General features: G+C 38.1%; 1 protein-coding gene across 1 annotated transcript in view; it reads left to right on the forward strand.

Annotated features, from left to right (window-relative positions):
- DNAH5 (dynein axonemal heavy chain 5) overlaps positions 1 to 20739 on the forward strand; it is a 376240-nt gene that overhangs the window by 200170 nt on the left and 155331 nt on the right. The window contains exons 18-24 of the mRNA XM_033436578.2: positions 2604 to 2775; positions 5045 to 5190; positions 8475 to 8640; positions 9369 to 9608; positions 11014 to 11204; positions 11317 to 11404; positions 17705 to 17838. Of these exons, the coding sequence (XP_033292469.2) occupies positions 2604 to 2775; positions 5045 to 5190; positions 8475 to 8640; positions 9369 to 9608; positions 11014 to 11204; positions 11317 to 11404; positions 17705 to 17838 (1137 nt within the window). The remainder of the gene's footprint in view (positions 1 to 2603; positions 2776 to 5044; positions 5191 to 8474; positions 8641 to 9368; positions 9609 to 11013; positions 11205 to 11316; positions 11405 to 17704; positions 17839 to 20739) is intronic.

The following is a 20739-nucleotide window of genomic DNA, read 5'->3' on the forward strand; positions in this document are numbered from 1 at the left end:
TTGATATTTTCTACAGCCATGTTACGTAATTGGAATAGAGTACTATTATATTATTTTAGAGATGACAAAACCGTGGCTTAGAGAAATTAAATGACGTAGCCAAGGTCTCATAGCTAGTAAGTTGCAGAGGTAGGACAAGAACCCAAACTTGTAGTCTACTGTTTTCCCACTCTTTCATGTTATATTAAAAAGTTAATATTGGCAATGGACAGACATTCCTCAAATGTAAGCTCATCAGATACTAGTCAGAATGTTGGAATTCCCTTTTAGATTTTTCTTGGATGTTAGAAAAATAGCTAAGTCAATCTACATATTTGTAAAGAAACAGTTAGTTTTACTATATATAAAATAGGTAAACAACAGGGACCCACTCTAGAGCACAGGGAACTATACTCAGTATCTTGTAATAACCTATAATGGAAAAGAATCTGAAAAAGAATATATATATATATATGTGTGTGTGTGTATAACTGAATCACGTTGCTGTATATCTGAAACTAATACAACATTGTAAATTAAATATACTTCAATAAAAAATAAATAAAAAAGGAAAAAGAAAGTATTTTTATTAAGAAACACTGTTTATCAGAATATAAAATTACTAATGATAATTTTGTCCACAGAATTGCTGTTTCAGTTATCTGTTGCATGTAACAAACAATCCCAAAATATAGTGGCTTAAAGCAACCATTTCATTATACCTCATGATTCTGTGAATAAAGAATTTAAGCAAGGCTTGGCTAGGTGATCCTTCTGTTCCACGTGGCATTGACTAAGATTACTTAGTTCAGTTGGCAGATGTTTGATCTGGAAGGTCCAAGAAGGACTCATTCTCTGGTTCTTTGGCGGGAATGGCTGGAAGTTTCGCTTAGTTGGGGCTAAGGACTGGAGAATCTATGTGAGCATTCCAGGATGGAGGGAGGCCTCAGGGTAGTAGAATTTCTTATAATGCAATTCAGGATTCCAACGGTGGGTGTTACAGTAAGCAGGGAGGAAGCCACATGGCCTTTTGGACAGCCTCAGATGTCTCATAGCATCATTTCTGTTGTCTTCTGTTGGGCTTCATAAGCCCACCCAGATTCAAGGAGAGGGGACATAAACCCCACCCCATTAAGGGAGGACGGTCAAAGAATGTTTTAAAACCACCACAGCTGTAAATGACAATTCTAACAAGTGAATTATCATCTGGGTGACATTTATTGTATCTTGAGGTTGAAAGCATTAAAAGTTCCCACTCACTGCAAGTACCTGGTAAGAGCAGATCTATTGACATGTTTTGGAGACTATCTCAGGTGTTGCTGAGTTATTGTGCTGAATATTTAACAGTTTTCAGGCTTCTACAGACATGCTGAAGCAGCTGAGAGTTTGTTTTCTTCATCTATTCCTTGGAAGGCAGTTCAAACTAGAAAGAGATGAGCCAACATAGACTAATAGTTACGAATACAGATTCTGAAGTCAATCTGGATTCAAAGCATTATCTTTGGGCAAATTACTTTACCCTTCTAAGCCTCAGTTTTTCATTTATAAAATGGGTGAATAATACCTCCTAGATTAAAGGATTAAGGTAGGAAGTAAAAGGCCTGCTGGAGGCTGATTTAAGAATTGCTTCCCAAATAGAATAAGTGATGAACATTGAAAAAAAGGTAAGCAGTGGATAAACAGTTCAGGAAATGTATAAGTAGCTGCTAATAGAACCATCAACTTTAGGTGTTTCATGGAAATTGAAAGGATATTACAGAAATTGTGGAAAAGTATTAAATGAAGAAAGGATTATGTAGTCCAATGGGAAATGTTGAGTTTAACACAATTCACAAAGACTGTTGGGCTTCTTACTTCCTTCTTGCAATTTTCTCAGAATCATTACTATTAATTGTGACTGTCAAAGAAGGGAGATATTGTGTACAGTGTTTTCCAAACTTATCCACCCAGGGACCATTTTTCTTATAGAATCTCTTGTGGCTTGCATTTCAGCGTAAACACCTTGGGAAACAGTGATCTAATGACAAAGTAATACTCACACGCACATTACAAAGATGAGCTTAAAAACAATTGTATTTAAGAAGTGCATTAAAGTTACTTTCTTATAATTAATTATTATTAATATTAACATTGCTATAAAAGGTAGGCTGGAAGTACTATCAGTCTTATTTAAATATGGTAACATGTGAACAAAATACTGACACAATTTAACATTATACAGCAGGTAAATTTCAATGGAGGACCATGAGTTTCTGATCACAAATGCTCATTCTAATAACAGCTAGTTAATTAATCAGAGAAATATTGATTGATCACCTTCTATGTGCCAGGCACTGTTTCAGGCACATTGAACAAAGCAGACAACATTCTTGTCCTTTAACTTGCTCTTAAGTTCTTTTTCTCTCCTTCTCAGTCGTATTTTATTAGATTAGGAATTTGTGTCTATGGAGAGATTTCTTGCCTGTTCTATTCTTATTATGTTTTGGCTGCTTTACTTGCCAGGCTGCTATTGGAGCCCTGCAACTGGACCCTAAATAAAAGTAATCGTTTTGGATAAAAATGAGCTATTACTAGATATTCAAAGTGAGATATTATTTGATTACTTCACCCCTATTTCCCTGCAGATGATGCTGGCTGAATATCAGAGAGTGAAGTCAAAAATGCCTCCCATTATAGAGCAACTGATGGTCCCTCATTTGGCAAAGGTGGAGGAAGCTCTGCAGCCTGGCCTGGCTGCACTGACCTGGACATCCCTGAACATTAAGATGTACTTGAAAAATGCTTTTGCAAAGATCAGTAAGTCTGTTTAAATGGTTGTTATTTTTCAATTCAAAAGGCTGAGTTTTTAAGGTCTATGGTATAATTTCTTATAGATGTTGTGATATGAATAATGAAACAAGGAGTGATATTCTTAAGCTGTTCCCTACGAATTTTTACCAAGTATATGAAGTCATTAATTTCCTGGAAACTGTATATATTCAGTATTTAATTTTATCCCCCGAGGCTAACTACATTTTAAAATTATACTTACTGTTGGCCATTAGACTTTAAAGGAACTCGAGTCATTCAGCTTTTTATATTAATAGGTTAGTGTATTCTGAGACCCTGATTTGGAAAATGTGATTTGGACGCAGCAGACTGCTGAACAGCAGGGTACATGGGAAAAGTTTAAGCAAACATTTTTTCCTAATGAGGGATATAATATACTTTAAAATATATGTAACGTGGTGTATTCCATTAAATACAGTTTCCCAGAATGTGTACAAGTATGCTGCAAAGAAGTCTAGGCTCAGATAAGTCTGGGAAATCCAGGTTAAACAAAGTCAGGCAGATTTCTCTTCTGGAGGACTTTTCAGAGCCCTTGATATGCCAATATTTAGTGGTCTCCAAAAGTGGGCTCCTGTAGGTGGCATTTCCCAGAATTCCTTGGCTGCTTACCAGGAAAGCACGTTAACACCTTGTAGACCCTCTGTGGTGGACAGTGGAACACAGGTTGGAACATGGTGATAGAGGGATTGTTCTAGGAAGACTTAGAAATCACCATTCTCCTCTCCTACACAGTGTCCTCACCTGCTCTCCATGCCCTAATTCTCCCCATGTTTTATACCCCAGAGTACGTCCCACTCCCAAGAAGCCCACTCAGACTATTCTACCACACAGGACCACTTTTTCCTGTGGCTTCTGTTTCACATTGGGACTAAAGAATCTGTATTTTGGTTTCTTCTAATGGTTCTATCTTTCTCCCCATACTGACTGCAAAGGGCTTGAAAATCAGGCTCTTTCTTATGCTTTTGTATTACTCTGAGTTGGGTTTGTACTAGACACCCAGACACACATGGATTCATAATTGCAATAGTTTTATATAGTTAATCTCTTAACATTTCTTTTTCTCCGTAACCCCTTTCCTACCCTTTGATCCCATCACCTCATTTCTGGGTCCCTCCTTCCTGAGCCTCCCTTCTACATACCCCTCGTGATAACTGCTTTTATTCTCTCTCTCTTTCTCTCGTATTTGTGGCTGCTGAAATAGTACCTAGTCTTTTTATATCCTAATTTTTAAAGAGATTGTCTTATTAGTATGTTTTCACTGTACCTTCCAAGTAACTTAGAGCTCAGAAGGGTCCACCTATTTACTTTACCAGGTTCACTATACTCAAGAATATTTATAGGTACTGGGTTGGGTGGGGTAGAGGAGTGAGGAATTTATGGTTGAACCCTCTTACCCTCTTTGTTTTGCTTTGTAGATTTGGGGACTAGATTCAAGGATAAATTGTGAAGGGGTCTTTGGATATGCATGAGATATGTTTTAGGCTCATTACAATTTGAAGGTTGAATAATATAAAATGCATGAACCATAGCATTATAAGAATGGAGAAGATCCTCTGAGATGGAGGAGTGCTCAGGGGTCGATGCCGGCACAGGAGGAGGGGGCCATGCGAATATGGGCAGATTCACAGAAAGCCTCCTGGGGGAGATGCGTTTGAGCTGACTTCAAGTTTGAGTCAGAGTAAGGCAGGCTGAGAAAGCTGGGAAACTGGTTTAAGAAAGAACAGTGTGTTGGGACTTCCCTGGTGGCACAGTGGTTGAGAGTCCATCTGCCAATGCAGGGGACATGGGATCAAGCCCTGCTCCAGGAAGATCCCACATGCTGTGGAGCAACTAAGCCCATGAGCCACAACTACCGAGCCTGCGCTCTAGAGCCTGCAAGCCACAACTACTGACCCCACGTGCCGCAACTACTGAAGCTCACGTGCCTAGAGCCCGTGCTCCACAACAAGAGAAGCCACCGCAATGAGAAGCCTGTGTACCACAACAAAGAGTAGCCCCCGCTCACCGCAACTAGAGAAAGCCCACGCGCAGCAACGAAGACCCAACACAGACAAAAATAAATAAATAAATAAGTAAAATTAAAAAAAAAAAAGAAAGAAAGAACAGTGTGAGAAAACCAAGTATGAAGCAGCTCTATGGAGCAACTTTAATCCTGACTTTGCTACTGAAATTTAATCATGTTGGTTTTTTTTTTTTTTTAAACAAAATGCTTAATCTCTTTTATTTTTTTCCAAAGAGGCCCTGGAGTTGCTGATTGACAGGGTCAATGATTTGATCGAGTTCCGCATCGATGCCATCCTGGAAGAAATGAGTAGCACGCCTCTTTGTCAACTCCCCAGGGAGGAGCCACTTACCTGTGAAGAGTTTCTCCAAATGACAAAGGTTATTAGAAGACTGATGTTTTTATTTAAATTTTGTTTTGTGATTCATTTTTCTATAAAGGGCATTTTTGGGAGCATAAATTAAATTTGTTTTCTCTATGCATGACTGGTCTGTGATAGATGTGATTCAAACGAGGAGCCTTCAGACAATAATCTGAAAATGAAGAGGAATGTACCTGAGGGGTCACGTAGACATGAAGAACAAATCATCTCTTTTCAGATCAGTAGGAGGGAAATTGCCATGGAACACATTTCTCATTTCCTATAGTTTGTGAAGAATAGAGCTATTTTGCTGAAGAGCTTCTAATAAGCTAGGGTTAATTAATAAAATAATTGTTTTAAACAGTTTCTGGGTAGAATTTCTTCTTTAAACGTTTCTGTAGAGCAGCGTTTCCCAAACTGGTGTTCTGTGGCACACGGTTCTGGAGCCATTGCTGGGAAAGCTGGAAAAGGCGGGGTCTGTGTTCAATCTGCTTGGGGTAAAGACTGTACGTTCCTTTCCCCATTCAGATTCTCTTCACATTAACGTTTTAGAATAAAGACCTTCAGAAGGGCTCCTGGGAGTGTCTAGTTAACTTTCTTTAATCCATTATTTCTCAAATTTTAATTTGCATTTTGATTACCAAAGTGAATGATTACCAATATAAAAGAATGCTTTCTCTTGAATATGTTTACTTCTTATAATTCATTTAGTCCTTCAACAATTTTTGTGGAGCTCCTATGCGAACCACTATTTGGGAATAAAACAGTGAACAAAACTGATGCAATCCTTGCCATTGTGATGCCCACTTTCAAGCGGAAGATATAGAAAAACAAGCAAACAAAAAAAGCCAATAAACAAACAACATGCCAGGTGATGATAAGTTCAATGGAGAAAAATTAAGAGGATAGTGGAGGAAACGAGTACCTGACAGAGAGTTGTGATTTTATGTTGATGGTCAGGGACGACTTATGTGATTACATCTGAACATAGGAAGTGAGGGAGCAAGCCATGTGAATATCTTTGGGGAAAAACATTCCAGGCAGAGGGAACAGCAAGTGAAAAGGCCCCGAGGCAGAAGCTTCTTACGGTAGAAAGATGTTGAGTTGAAGTTCATTGAGTATGTTCATATGCTGAGGGGGAAAATCAAGTAGAGAAGGAAAAAGGGAATGGTTGGTAAGCATAGTCTCTGGCGAAGCAGCAGAGTGTGACTTAGAACTCAGATTGTGTGATTATGTATTCTTTTTTAAAAAATTAATTAATTTTTTGCTGCATTGGGTCTTCATTGCTGTGCGTGGGCTTTCTCTAGTTGCGGCCAGTGGGAGCTACTCTTCTTTGCAGTGCGCGGGCTTCTCATTACGGTAGCTTCTCTTGTGGAGCACGGGCTCTAAGTGCATGGGTTCAGTAGTTGTGGCTTGCAGGCTCTAGAGCTCAGGCTCAGTAATTGTGGTGCACAGGCTTAGTTGCTCCACGGCATGTGGGATCTTCCCAGACCAGGGCTTGAATCCGTGTCCCCTGCATTGGCAGGCGGATTCTTAACCACTGCACTACCAGGGAAGTCCCTATGTATTCTTAAATAGAAGAATAAACATTGCATTCACTGACAAAGGAGGAAAAGGGGTTAATGATGGAGGCTGATTTGTCTTCTGGATAAGGGCATGGGGTCAGGGCCATGTTGTGGCCTCCATTTGCTTTGTGCTATAGAAATCAAGGTTATTATCTGAGGACGATGAGGGAGGATGGTGTAAGGATTTGAGGACGCAAGAATTTGAGGACACAGCAGTTATGGGGCCTGGCAGAGAAATATGACTGGAGTCATGTAGAATGATCCTTGGGTAGCATCAGGGGCCTGCCTGAGTTTGGGGACCATGAATTTCCAGGACCAACACCTGCCTTGCCATGACCTCTGTGTTCAAGTGGAGAGGGTAGATGCCCTGGTTCATTTGGGTTGGGCTTCTCCTGGGTAGGGCTGTGGAAACAGGTGATGGAGTAAAGGCTGTTGGCAAAGGAATGATCGATGTGGGAAATCATGTCCTTAGGGGAGGGTGTGTAGAGTCAGAGGATTTAAGATGAAGGCTTTAAAAAATGTTAGCAATCTCTCAGAGAACAGGGAGTTAGTTCATTGTTTATATAGAATGGGGTAAGCAAGCTTCGCAAACAAACGTCCTCCTGTGTTTGTATGTGATTTGCTGATCAATAATAATAACAAGCACTTCTTGGGTACTTACTTTGTGGCAGGCACTGTTCTTATCATTTTACATACATTGCCTTTTGGAATTCTCACAACAATCTGAGGTAGGTTCTACCATAATCAGCATTTTACAGATGTGGGAATCAAGACCCAAGATTTTCCAGAATCACACAGAGCTAGGATTTGAATCCAGGTAGTTTGGTGCCAGAGTCTATACTTGTCACTGTACTTGTTGCTGGACGGCACTAACTCTATTCCCTCCCTTACCCAACCTCTGACCTGCATCTTTTTCATAACTGTCTGTAGGCTAAGGATGGTGATTATTAGTTAAGTGAAGTTCTGAGCTGGGAGTTATTTTATACTTTATTTGATGATAAAGAAGTTTAATAGTTTCAGAACACATCAGAATCTTCCTGTTTTAATGATATCAAAATGCCATATGCCCTACAGCAGTGGAATGGACGTGAATGTCATGGGTAATGAGGAGGTAAATGAACCGTGAAGCTAATGCTTAGAGTGGAGGGTCCATGAGCACATTAGAGAATCTTGAGATGAATCATGGTGGAACTTGGGAAGGAGCAGGAGACTATGACCTACTCACAGTCTATTGCTTTATGGGCTTGTTTTCCAACCAGGTGGTAAATCACCGACTATCTCTCTGTCTGTCTTGATTAAAGTGCTCCAGTATATTCATTTATGTTTGTTAAATCTCATTTTTGAGAAATGCATAATCCAGTTGGAGGCAGGGGAATATCTGAAATTAATTAGGGGTTGATGATGGACTGTTGGCAAAGGTGAAGAGAGAAGGAAGGCTGGCTAGAGCAGATTTATATGAAATGAAGGAAACTTCATGGGAAGAGAGGCAGTTCATGACTTTTGGAGTTATTTCCTCCATTGCTGGAGAAGTAAGCATAATTTTGGTCCATCTAAGATCCAGTTGGTTCTCTTGTCTTTAACACGTTCCTTTACAGGATGCCTGGCCTGGGTTAGTGTGAGAGGCATGGCCAAGCATCGTTGGGGACCAAGATCTCATCTGGAGGCTGAACCTATGTGCCCTCAAGAGCTAGTTAAACAAATATGACACAGTGCTAATTTTTATTTTTATTTTTGATAGGACCTTTGTGTAAATGGTGCTCAGATGCTACACTTTAAAAGCTCATTAGTGGAAGAAGCAGTCAATGAGCTAATAAATATATTGCTGGATGTGGAAGTTTCATCTAAGGAAGACAGAGAGAAAGCATCCAATATGAAGAGTACTGATTCAAAAAATGAAATTTCAGGTAAGACAGGGGGTAATGGAAGGGTCTTGTTTTTCTAGGACATTACTGAAAACTAAAATTTAATTTTCTACATGGGAATGAATTTCACACTCTAGAAAGACCCTCCCAATTTTATAAGGACATTTATAAATCTGAAATTATGATTCAGAGCACATTTTAATGATGCCATGTCATTCATTCCCATTACTTTTTGTTCAACTCTACAAGCGTGTACTTTGCATTGGCCCTTGTTAGCTCTCTTTGCATTTAGGTCTAAAGGTATGTTTTTTCACTATCAGTAGAGTAGGATGGTTTATGGATTGGAATCCCCACTGAGGTACGTCTACACCAGAGCAAAGGGCTTGCAGGACAGAGGAGGACACTGAGAGGCTGAGGACGGTCGCTGTTCCCCAAGGGTTTATGGTTATTGGTGGAAGAGAGAACCCAGAGAACGAGCACGCAGGCGCCCAGGCCCTGTCATTCTTTTGTGGCCACAGCTCCTGCCTCTCCTCCTGGTTCCACACATCGAGGAGGAGAGGCCTCCTCAGACTGCCTGGTGCCCCGAGTTCGTCTCCCTATCTTTTGATGGCCTCATTTCGTAAGAAGTGTTACCTTTGAGTGTTATTCAACTTGCATGTAATTTATCTTAATTTTCTTCTCTTTAACTGCAGTAGATGGTTTTCTGTCTGTCTGTCTCTTTCTCTCTTTCCCCATTCCCATCTCTTTCAATTTCTCTCATTGTGTAACAGCAAAAAGAGAAGAAGGACATTCCGACACCTTGACATCTTCTCTTAATGCTGGGGTGGGCCTCCTGCCTTTGACGACAGTTGCGAGAAAGAAGAAAGAGACCAAGGTGTTACAGGAAGGAGCCCGCGAGTTGCTCTCTCACTTCAATCACCAGAACCTGGGTGCTCTGCTGAAAGTTACAAGGAACACGCTAGAGGCCGTTCGCAAGCGCATTCATTCCTCGCACATGACCAGCTTCCGGGGTAATGATCCCACACCATTTGCCTCCTGGCTGGCCAAGTCTGGTTGCTGTTGTGTGTGTGTGTGTTCCTGTTAAATTTAAATAATAAAAACCCCCACCATTTCTTGAGTGCCTCCTTGTAAGTTTAAATGTTATGAACTTGGATTATCCCAACCATTCTATGAAGTAGACACTATCATTCCACTCATTTAAGACTGAGTCCAGGGAGGTTAAGTAATTTGCTTAATGTTGCTTAGCTCTTGTTAATAACATCATAATCAGCATCACGTTTAATCTTTTTTGTAATAAGGTGAAAACATGTGAAATGAATTATTTTAATTAGTGAAAGAAAAAATACATACTTTAAAAAGAAGATATCCAGAAAGATAATTTCATTGTTAAATTATTAGATTATTAGCCAGTCTTATAAAGAGAGAAAGATCTTATTAATGCCATGATCTCCAAAGCAGAAATTGTTTTTACTATTTTCGTGTCAATTTAGTACTTTCCAACTGATTTCTTCATTCTCAGTACAGCCATCTCTCCTCGGCACCATTCAGAAATAGGTGTTGCATTTCCCAGAGGGGCCACAAAAATCCATCAAATTTAGAGACATTCTGAAATTAAATTTTAAATTAAAAAGATATAAAAAATAAAGTAACAGTAATTAATTAAAATTGAAAAAACAATAGGATAACAAAATATTTTAATTTATTTTGCATATTGGCATTTAAGGGAGAGCATCTCTAATATTTAATTAAAAGTGGATGAATAAAAGTGGAAACATTAAAATAACTTTTTGATTGGTGGCATGGCTTATTATGTTTTATTTTACTTCAGAATGGAGGATAGTTCTTTCCTTTGACATGGGGATAATATTAGAACTTATCAACTGTTGATATGCTGAATATTGTCACGTCTTCCCCAACTTTATATATTACAGGTATTTCCAACTGTATATATAGAGTTAACACGCACACACATATACATATTTAGACACCTATACCTATATCCAACTTTAAAAGCCCCTTGGGTATGGTGTAAATGGTAAATTACACTTTATTTCTTCTCTACTCTTTAACCGCGCCCTTTTAGGCCAGAGTTTACGTAATTAAATCTGACTCCAGGCAGTGGGTTTCCTTTATGGAGAGTGTACCCATAGATTGTAATCAGCAGAAAATGGCTTGGGTTCCATCGAGCTGCTCTGTTACATTGAGCAAAACTAGATCCTCCATTAGTTTTTATTCATTCATTCTTTCATTCATTCAACAAACACATATAGTATTGTCCAATGATATACCTATTAAGTATTGTTCTAGGTGCTTTAATTTTTCTGGTTAAAAATGAAATAAATTAAAAATTTATTAACTAAGTTAATACATTTTAAATCAAAAAGATTAAATCCTCCCTGTTTTGTGTTAACTCAGACAGTAACAGTACCTCTAAAATGAAGCAGAACGTTCTGCCCATTTTCCGGGCAAGCATCACTCTGGCCATTCCCAACATCACCATGGCCCCAGCCCTAGAAGACATACAGCAGACGCTGAACAAAGCCGTGGAGTGCATCGTCACTGTCACCAAGGGGGTTAGACAGTGGAACAGTGAGCTGTTGTCCAAGGTGGGTGTGGGATGAGGAAATCATTTCATATGATTGAAATGAATCATGATTGGTGGCATGGTTTATTATGTTTCAAGGTCATATGACTGAAATATGTCCTTTTCCACTGTAGAAAAAGATGCTCGAAAGAAAAATGGCTGCTTTGCAGAGTAACGAAGACAGCGATTCTGATGTTGAAATGGGAGAAAACGAACCTCAGGGTAAATGTTCTTTTAGTTCTTTCTAACTAGTCATTCTAAATCAAAATATATTGAGCTAAAAGGTATTTTCCCTCCATGCAATTCTCAAATCAGATTAGATCGGAATATTAATCTATGAGCCAGTTTCTAGTTTATAAAATATGAAGATCTATGTATTTTAATATCACCATCATGAATAGTGTATTTTTTTTTTTTTTTTTTGCGGTACACGGGCCTCTCACTGCCGTGGCCTCTCCCACCGTGGAGCACAGGCTCCGGACGCACAGGCCCAGCGGCCACAGCTCACGGACCCAGCCACTTCGCGGCATGTGGGATCCTCCCGGACCGGGGCACGAACCCGCGTCTCCTGTATCGGCAGGCAGACTCTCAACTACTGCGCCACCGGGGAAGCCCCATGAATAGTGTATTTTAAGTGGGTATCTCACAAGACATACTAGGGGACAAGTTGGATTTTAGTTTCACAGTTTAAAGAGAAACTTGTCATCATCACAATGAACATTTCCTGACGTTTAAGAGCTATTTTGTATTTTGAGCCATTATATGTCCTGTTTTGCTAACATGCTGTGATTTTTGCTGTAGATCTTATGGTTTTCATTTATATTCTGTAGTATTAGGTAGCATATGACATCCAAGTTGCTAATGATATATGATAAATGTAGTTTAGTCCTACAAACTTCTTTTAAAGCAACCCTGCAAACAGGGCGTGTGTAATTTTCAATTAGTGCTCATATCCCCTGAGAACTAACCACAAGGAAGAAACTAAAACAAGTTCCTCTTTAAAATAGTCTGTTACTGAGGAGGCTAAAGACAGCTCAAAACAACTTTATCCACAACTTACAATATTATTTATTTAAGCTAAAAATCTATATTACTGTGTTAATTTCAATTTTGATATTGTTTGGAAACATTGCTTAACTTCCTAGAATAGCTTAAAATTCAGAATTTTCTAAACTCGAAATATGTTCAATCATGAATTATATCTTAAACTGAGAGGAAAAATGTTTAATGGAAAATTAGACATATATTCTTGTCATGATAAAAGAGTTAAAAAAAGAAATAAGCCGCACCTTTTAAAAATAACAGCTTTGAGATATAATTTACATAACATAAAATTCACCCTTTTAAAGTGTACAATTCAGTGGTTTTTAGCATATTCAGAGTTGTACAGCCATCACCACTATCTAATTTTAGAACATTTTCATCACCTCCAAAAGAAAGCCTGTACCTGTTAGCAGTCATTTCTCATTCCCCTCCCCCAGCCCCTGGCAACCATTAATCTACTTTCTGTCTTTATGGGTTTGCCTATTCTGAACGTTTCATATAAATGGAATCACGCTACATGTGGTCTTTTGTAACTAACTTTCAAGTTCTAACTATGTTGTAGCACATATCATTTCTTCATCTCTTTTTATGTATCATTTCTTTTTATCGCTGGATAAATAGTCCATTGTATGGATACACTACATTTTCTCCATTCATCAGCTGATGAGCATTTGGGTTGTTTGCACTTTTGGACTGTTACGAATAGATAATGCTGTGAACATTTGTGTAAAGTTTCTGCGTGGACATATATTTTCATTTCTCTTGGGTATGATAGTCATGCCCCGAATCATATGGCAACTTATGCTTAACATTTTGAGGAAATGCCAAACTGTTGTCCAAAGCAATTAGACCATTTTACCTTCCTACCAGCAGTGTATGAAGGTCTCTCTCTCTCTCTTTTTTTTTCCTTGTATCCTCACCAACAGTTGTTGTTGTCTGCCTTTTGATTATAGCCATTCTAGTGTGTGTAAAGTGGTATCTCCCTGCAGTTTTGATTTGCATTTCCATAAAGACCAATGATATTGAACATCTTTTCATGTCTGTATGTGTAGCTTTTCTTATTTTTTTTTTCCGTTTATATATCTTGTTTGGAGAAATGTCTATTCTTTGCCCAAGTTTTTAATAATTGGACTATTTGTCTTTTTATTGTTGAGTTGTTTATATATTCTGAATACAAATCCCTTACCAGATATGTAAATATGTAATTTGAAATATTTTCTTACATTCTGTGGGTTGCTTTTTCACTTTCTTTCTTTTTTTTTTTTTTTTGTGGTACGTGGGCCTCTCACTGTTGTGGCCTCTCCCATTGCGGAGCACAGGCTCCGGACGCACAGGCTCAGCGGCCATGGCTCATGGGCCCAGCCGCTTTGTGGCATGTGGGATCTTCCTGGACCGGGGCACGAACCTGTGTCCCCTGCATCGGCAGGCAGACTCTCAACCACTGCGCCACCAGCGAAGCCCTGTTTTTTCACTTTCTTAATGGTATCTTTTGAAGTATAAAAGTTTTAATTTTGATTCAGTCCAGCTTAGCTACTTTTTCTTTTGGTGCTTTTGATTGTGTATTTAAGAAACTGTTGCTTAACTTAAGGTCATGAATGTTTACTCCTATGTTTTCTTTAAACATTTTATATTTTTAGCTCTTATATTTAGGTCTATGGTGCATTTTGAGTGAAGTAGGGGTCCAAATTCATTCTTTTGCCTGTGGGTATTCAGTTGTCCTAGCACCATTTGTTGCAAAGACTATTTTTTCCCAATTGAATTTTCTTGAGACCCCTGTTGAAAATCAGTTAACCGCAAGTGCAAATGTAAGCATTTATTTCTGTACTCTGGATTTTATTCCATTGATCTTATGTCTATCCTTATTCCAGAACCCCACTGTCTTGATTACTATAGCTTTGAAGTAAATTTTGAAGTCAGGAGTGTGAGTCTTCCAACATTTTTCTTCTTTTTCAAGGTTGTTTTTGAATATTCTGGATCTCTTTTATTTCTGTATGAATTTTGAAATCATCAGCCTGTTAATTTCTACAAAAAAGATTTGTGATTTTTGGGATGTGCTGAATCTGTAAGTCAATCTGGAGACTATTGAAATGAAATTTAAAAAAAGTGGAATAATACAAAGTATCTCCTCCAACCACAGTGAAATGAAATTAAAAATCAGTGATAGGAGATTTGGGAAATTCACTAATACATGAAAATTAAACAATATACTCCTAAATAACCAATGTCAAAGAAGAAATCACAAAGGGAATTAGGAAATAGTTTTAGGATAAATGCAAAGGAAAACACAAAATGCCAAAACTTATGAAATGCAGTTAAAACGGTGCTTAGAGGGAAATTTATAGTCTTAAGCACTGATACTAAAAAAGAAGAAATATCTCAAATCAATAACCTAGCTTTCTAGGTTTTAAGAAACTTAACTTCAAGGTCACTGATTCTTTCTTCTACAAGCTAAAATCTGTTGAGCCTTGCAAGTGAATATTCATTTCATTTATTGTTTTTTTCAACTTTAGAACTTGTATTTGATTCTCTTCTACATTTCTATATCATTATTGTTATTCTCTATTTTTTGAGACATACTTCTCATACTTTAATTCTTCAGATAGGGTTTTCTGTAGTTCCTTGAACATATTTTAATAGCTGATTTTAAATTTTTCTCTAAGTTTAATTAGGTCCCATTTGTTTATTTTTGCTTTTGTTTCCTTTGCATTAGGAGACAAATAAAAAAATATTGCTATGATTTACGTTAGAGTGTTCTGCTTATGTTTTCTTCTAGTTTTATGGTTTCCAGTCTTACGTGTAGGTCTTTAATCCATTTTGAGTTTATTTTTGTACATAGTGTGAGAAAGCTTTTGCACAGCAAAGGAAACCATCAACAAAATGAAAAGATAATCTACTGAATGGGAGGAAATATTTGCAAATGATATGACCAATAAGGGGTTAATATCAAAACTGTATAAACAGCTCATACAACTCAGTATCAAAAAACAAACAACCTGTTTGAAAAATGGACAGAAGACCTGAATAGACATTTTCCGAAAGAAGACATACAGATGGCCAGCAGGCACATGAAAAGATGCTCAACATCACTACTCATCAGAGAAATGCAAATTAAAACCACAATGAGATATCACCTCACACCCATCAAAATGACCATCATTAAAAAGAACATAAATAACAAATGTTGGCACAGATGTGGAGAAAAGGGAACCCACTTGCACTGTTGGTGGGAATGTAAATTGGTACAGCCACTGTGGAGAACAGTATGGAGGTTCCTCAGAAAAACTAAAAATAGAACTACCATATGATTCAGCATTTCCACTCCTGAGTATATATCTGGAAAAATGAAAACAGTAATTCGAAAAATAAACACACCCCAGTGTTTATAGCAGCATGATTTACAGTAGCTAGGAAGCAATCCAAGTGCCCATCAACAGACAATTGGATTAAGAAGCTGTGATACATATATACAATGAGCTATCACTCAGCCATAAAAAAGAATGAAATTTTGCCATTTGCAACAAGATGGATGGACCTGGAGGGTATTATGTTAGTGAATTAAGTCAGACAGAGAAAGACAAATGCTCTATGTTATCACTTATATGTGGAATCTAAAAAATAAAACAGAGGAAAGAATATAGCAAAACAGAAACAGATTTACAGATATAGAGAACAAACTTTGAGGTGACCAGTGGGGACAGGGAAGGGGGGAAGGGAAAAGATGGGGTATGGGATTAAGAGATACAAACTACTATGTATAAAATAAGTAAATAAATAAGCTACAAGGAAATATACAGTACAGGGAGTATAGCCAGTATTTTATAATAACTTTAAATGGAGTACAATCTATAAAAAATTTGAGTCACTATGTTGTACACCTGAATCTAACAGAACCTTGTCAATCAACTGTATGTCAATAAAAATTCCTTTTTGTCTAGTAATTCCAATAGTGGGCTTTCTCATGTATATTTCTATTGGCTGTTTTTGTTCCTATGGGTGGGCATGACTTTCCTGTATCTTTGCATGTCTCACAATTTTAATTTTTGTTTAAAACTTGATATGTTTAAGAGTATAATGTAGCAAATCTGATTCTTTCTCCCAGGGTCTGTTGTTATTGTTGTTACTACTGTTTTATATTGACTTTCCTGGACCAATTCTGTAAAACTTGTCTTCCCTGTGGACTGCACCACTATAGTCTGTGCTTGGTTAGTTTAGCAGTTAACTATGATTGCACAGAGATTTCCTTTAATGCTTTGAACAAGTAAGACTTCCATGCTTTGCCTAGGGAGTTTGTGTGTGCACTGGAGCATGCTGAAAGCTCAGAAAGTTTTCAACACTGCTCTAGCCTTTATTTACTATTTGTGCAAGACCTCAATTCATGAGCCAGCATGAAAGATTGGGACATTTTTAGGTCTTTCCTGGGCATGTGCACAGCTCTGTACATACACATGACCTTCTAGAACCCCAGGAATATGTCAGGGCCCTATAAGGCCTTCTGTGGGCATCTCATTCCCCAGATCTTTAACTTTTTTGGCCACCCTTTCCATTGCCCCAACAGATATCATTGCCTCAGACAGCTGTGAAGTTAAATGTCACTGATTTTTTTTTTTTAATTGAAGTATAGTTGACTTACTTCATAAGTAAGTGACTTATGTACTTCAACATAGTGACTTGGTATTTTTAGACATGATGAAATGATCACCACTATGAATCTAGTTACCATCTATCACCATATAAAATTATTACAGTATTATTGACTATATCCCCTGTATTGTACACTACATCCTGTGACTTACTTATTTTATAACTGGACTTCTTAATCCCCTTTATTGATTTTGCCCATCCTCCTTTCCCCTCCCTCTGGCAAGGACTAGTTTGTTCTCTGTATCTGTGAGTCTGCTTCTGTTTTGTTCTCATTGTTTTTTGACAAACACCTTGGGGATAGGGATTTTCTCAGTCAGTGGGTTCTGAGTCAGGTCAAATAAAAATAACCTCTTTGAATGGGGCTTGCCCAGGGAGCTTCCAGACAAGTCAAGTAGGGACAATTCTGTGGGGCTTCTTGAGGAGCCTTAAGCCCAGGCTGGTCCCTCTGGTGAATGTGGCCTGCTGCTGGCTGTGGTTTTCACAGCCACGGTCATTGCGAAGCTCCTGTTTCTCGAGGCTGCTGCATAGCCAGCAAGGGGCAGTGTACGTAGAACCGATGAACAAAACAGTGACAAAACTCACTGTTGTTACTCAAATTTCAAAATATTTCTCTAATAAACAATTCCTTGAATTGTTGCAAGCTTTGGTTAATGTCCAGAGTCCTGAAAAAATTATTATTGACAAATTTGCCCAGTGTTTTCAATTGCTTTTATAAAGAAGATTTTTTCAGAGGTCCTTACTTTACCATTACAGAAATTCACTCATCTTTTTAAAGCGTGTTCTATATACTGTTGATATAAATGTTTCTCTCTCTCTCTCTTTTTGTTTTGCTTTTAGATACCTTTGAGATAGCATCTGTGAACTTACCCATTCCTGTGCAAAACAGGAATTATTATAAGAATGTTTCTGACAACAAAGAGATTCTAAAATTAGTCTCTGTGCTTAGCACAATCATCAGCTCCACCAAAAAGGTATGCCAAGAGGATCTGCATCCAGGGTCTTTTGCTTTACAGCAAGATTGAAGTTGAACATTTAAGCTTGTCCTTCATGTAGCCTGGGTCTCACACACTGTACCTTCAGTGAGCAGCTTATGGAATCTTGTACGTGCCCAGCACATGTTTGTTTAACTCAAGATTTTTCATTCTAGGTTGCAAGGTGAAAGACAATTATTATTTCTGTGTTTTATATTGTCTTCTGTTTAATGCCTTTAAACTTTTTATGTATTTATGTAGTACAGATAAGTCTGTTAAAAAATTCAAGATGTCTCAAACCCCAGGTCAGACTGTTGCTGCAGTTCACCTTCAAAGAGTCAGTGATGCTGGAACTGACTTGAATCATTTGAAATAGAATAAGTTTACATTCAGTTTTTGTGTTTCTGTAGTTGGGCAAATCTTATAAAATAGATGAAAATTTATATATATTGTATATACATGTATGTATATCATGGAAATAAGATAATACTGGGAATTTCGAAAATATTTTCAGCACGTACTTGTACTGGACATGGATGTAAATTCAGGTTAATTTTTTCTTCCAAACTGCTCTTCTCTCACCTTTCCCTTTTCTGTTCAGGCAAATCTGTCTTTGTGGTTAAAAAGACTCAAAATCCTGGTGTCAATTTCTACTTAAAAGAAAATATTCACATTGGCACTAAGACCTGCTGACTCTTTAAAAATGTTTCTCATTGTTGAGGGAACAGTTGTCACTCAGTAAATATATCTTTTCTATTACTCAGTTTTGATAGAATGAGTTTCACTTGTTTGAAAGTGTTTTGAAAAGCAGCCTTTGCTGTAACCATGTGAGGAAATATTAAGTTTAATTTTAATGTATTCCTGAGGGAACTGGAAGCTTTTGCATTTATGCATTTTCAATTTTCCTTCTTAATATCTTGAAGGTCTTGTACTTAATTTTGCCCTAGGGACTGCGTTCACATAACTCAATTTAACAAATATTTGTCTAGTGCTTAGTTTATCAAGCTCTGTACTAAACGATAAAGGTAAGTAGAGTATTCTATGATGATAATAAACATTCAAGTATGCTTTCAAATGTCTCAGTAATCATGGAAAATACAATAAAATAGATCAATAATAAAGTCCATTACTTTCTTTCAATATAAGCAGCCACTGTCATGAAAATCTAAGGGTAAGACAGAGTAGTTGAAATTAATGTACTGCAGGCAACAAGGTACTTATGTCTGTGTCATTGTTGTTGCATTTGCCTTTATACTATGTGAAGGAAATGTACGGATCTTAGTACAGTCTTCCTTAAGATAATAGAAAGGGTTGGCACTTAGAATAACTTGAAGGACTTTATCCAGATGGATAGGATGGCCAGATTGTTTCTGGAAGACTATATGCACACTTGGTCATAGTGCTAGACGTGGCTGTCCACAGCCATAGACCCTTCTGAATTTTCTGTGGCTGACCCTTCCTCGACCACAGAAAATCCTCTGACCCCAGCCCCTTTCCTCTTACAATAACTGGTTGGATCAGAATACAAACCTGACCTACATTCAGCACATCCATAGTTTGGCCATCGACTTATAACACTGCCTGGCTTGACAAGATGAGCTGGACCAAACAATCAAAATAACCATGGCAATTAAAATAACTTAAGTAGATCAGCCCTACGTATGTAGTTCAAGTAATTTTTCCTTTAGGCTTTAGGTTACCTCTGCTTTCAAAAGTTCCAGTTTAATAAAGATTGACTCAGATAAAATAAATGAGAGTCTAAAACTTATTTAATTAGGGTATGTTCTTTTTTTTTTTAATAAATCTATCTATCTACTTATTTATTTATTTATTCAGGCTGCGTTGTGTCTTTGTTGCTGTGCATGGGCTTTCTCTATAGTTGTGGTGAGCGGGGGCTACTCTTCGTTGCGGTGCACGGGCTTCTCATTGCCGTGGCTTCTCTTGTTGCGGAGCATGGGCTCTAGGCTTGTGGGCTTCAGTAGCTGTGGCACACAGGCTCAGTACTTGTGGCTCGTGGACTCTAGAGCACAGGCTCAGTAGTTGTGGCACCCAGGCTCAGTAGTTGTGGCTTGCAGGCTTCAGTAGTTGTGGCTCGCGGGCTCTAGAGCTCAGGCTCAGTAGTTGTGGCACAAGGGCCTAGTTGATCGTGGAATGTGGGTCTTCCCAGACCAGGGCTCAAACCCATGTCCCCTGCATTGGCAGGCGGATTCTTAACCACTGTGCCACCAGGGAAGTCCCAGGTACGTTCTTAATATTATAAACTCTTGGGTGTTGAAAGAGCTCAGGATTCTGGAATTTTACCCATATTCAGGGATCTTTGATAATCTGTAATTCGTTCTCCAAACCATCATACATTTGTGAATATGTCTAGATGCTGTTGCAGTGCATTCTGGGTGTGCATGTCAACATCTCAGCCCATGCCAGGGCATCAGGGGTAGCTGGGACAAGCGGGGGCAGGCTTAGCTTTCTGCATTTTAGTGGGTGTGAAGTGTCAACACTCATTAATCCTGAGGTTTCAAGGGGCATCTTTAGCTGCACGTGGGGAACTAGAGTAAAGCTACTGCTTGGCTTCGTTCGGGTTGGTGAAATTTACTTAAAATAATCAGACCATTTAGAATGCTGTTGGTAATGCTCTATTCTTTCAAATAATGCCACTTTTCTCTCTATCTCAGTTGAAATTTTTTTTTCTCATGCAGGTGTAACTCTGAAATTATAATGTAAGCCAATAGAAAAAGTTGACTACCAAGAGGTATAAACATTAGAAATGAGGAGACAAATTTAATTATTTGGAGATGATATGATTATCTATCAAGTAAATCCAAAAGTACTAATCTAAAAAATACATATGGCCCAAGAAGAGTTAAATTAGTAGTCAGTTGAAAGGTAACTATAGGCATTTCT

Source organism: Orcinus orca, chromosome 3 (genome assembly GCF_937001465.1).
Source record: "Orcinus orca chromosome 3, mOrcOrc1.1, whole genome shotgun sequence".
NCBI classification, from domain to species: Eukaryota; Metazoa; Chordata; class Mammalia; order Artiodactyla; family Delphinidae; genus Orcinus; species Orcinus orca.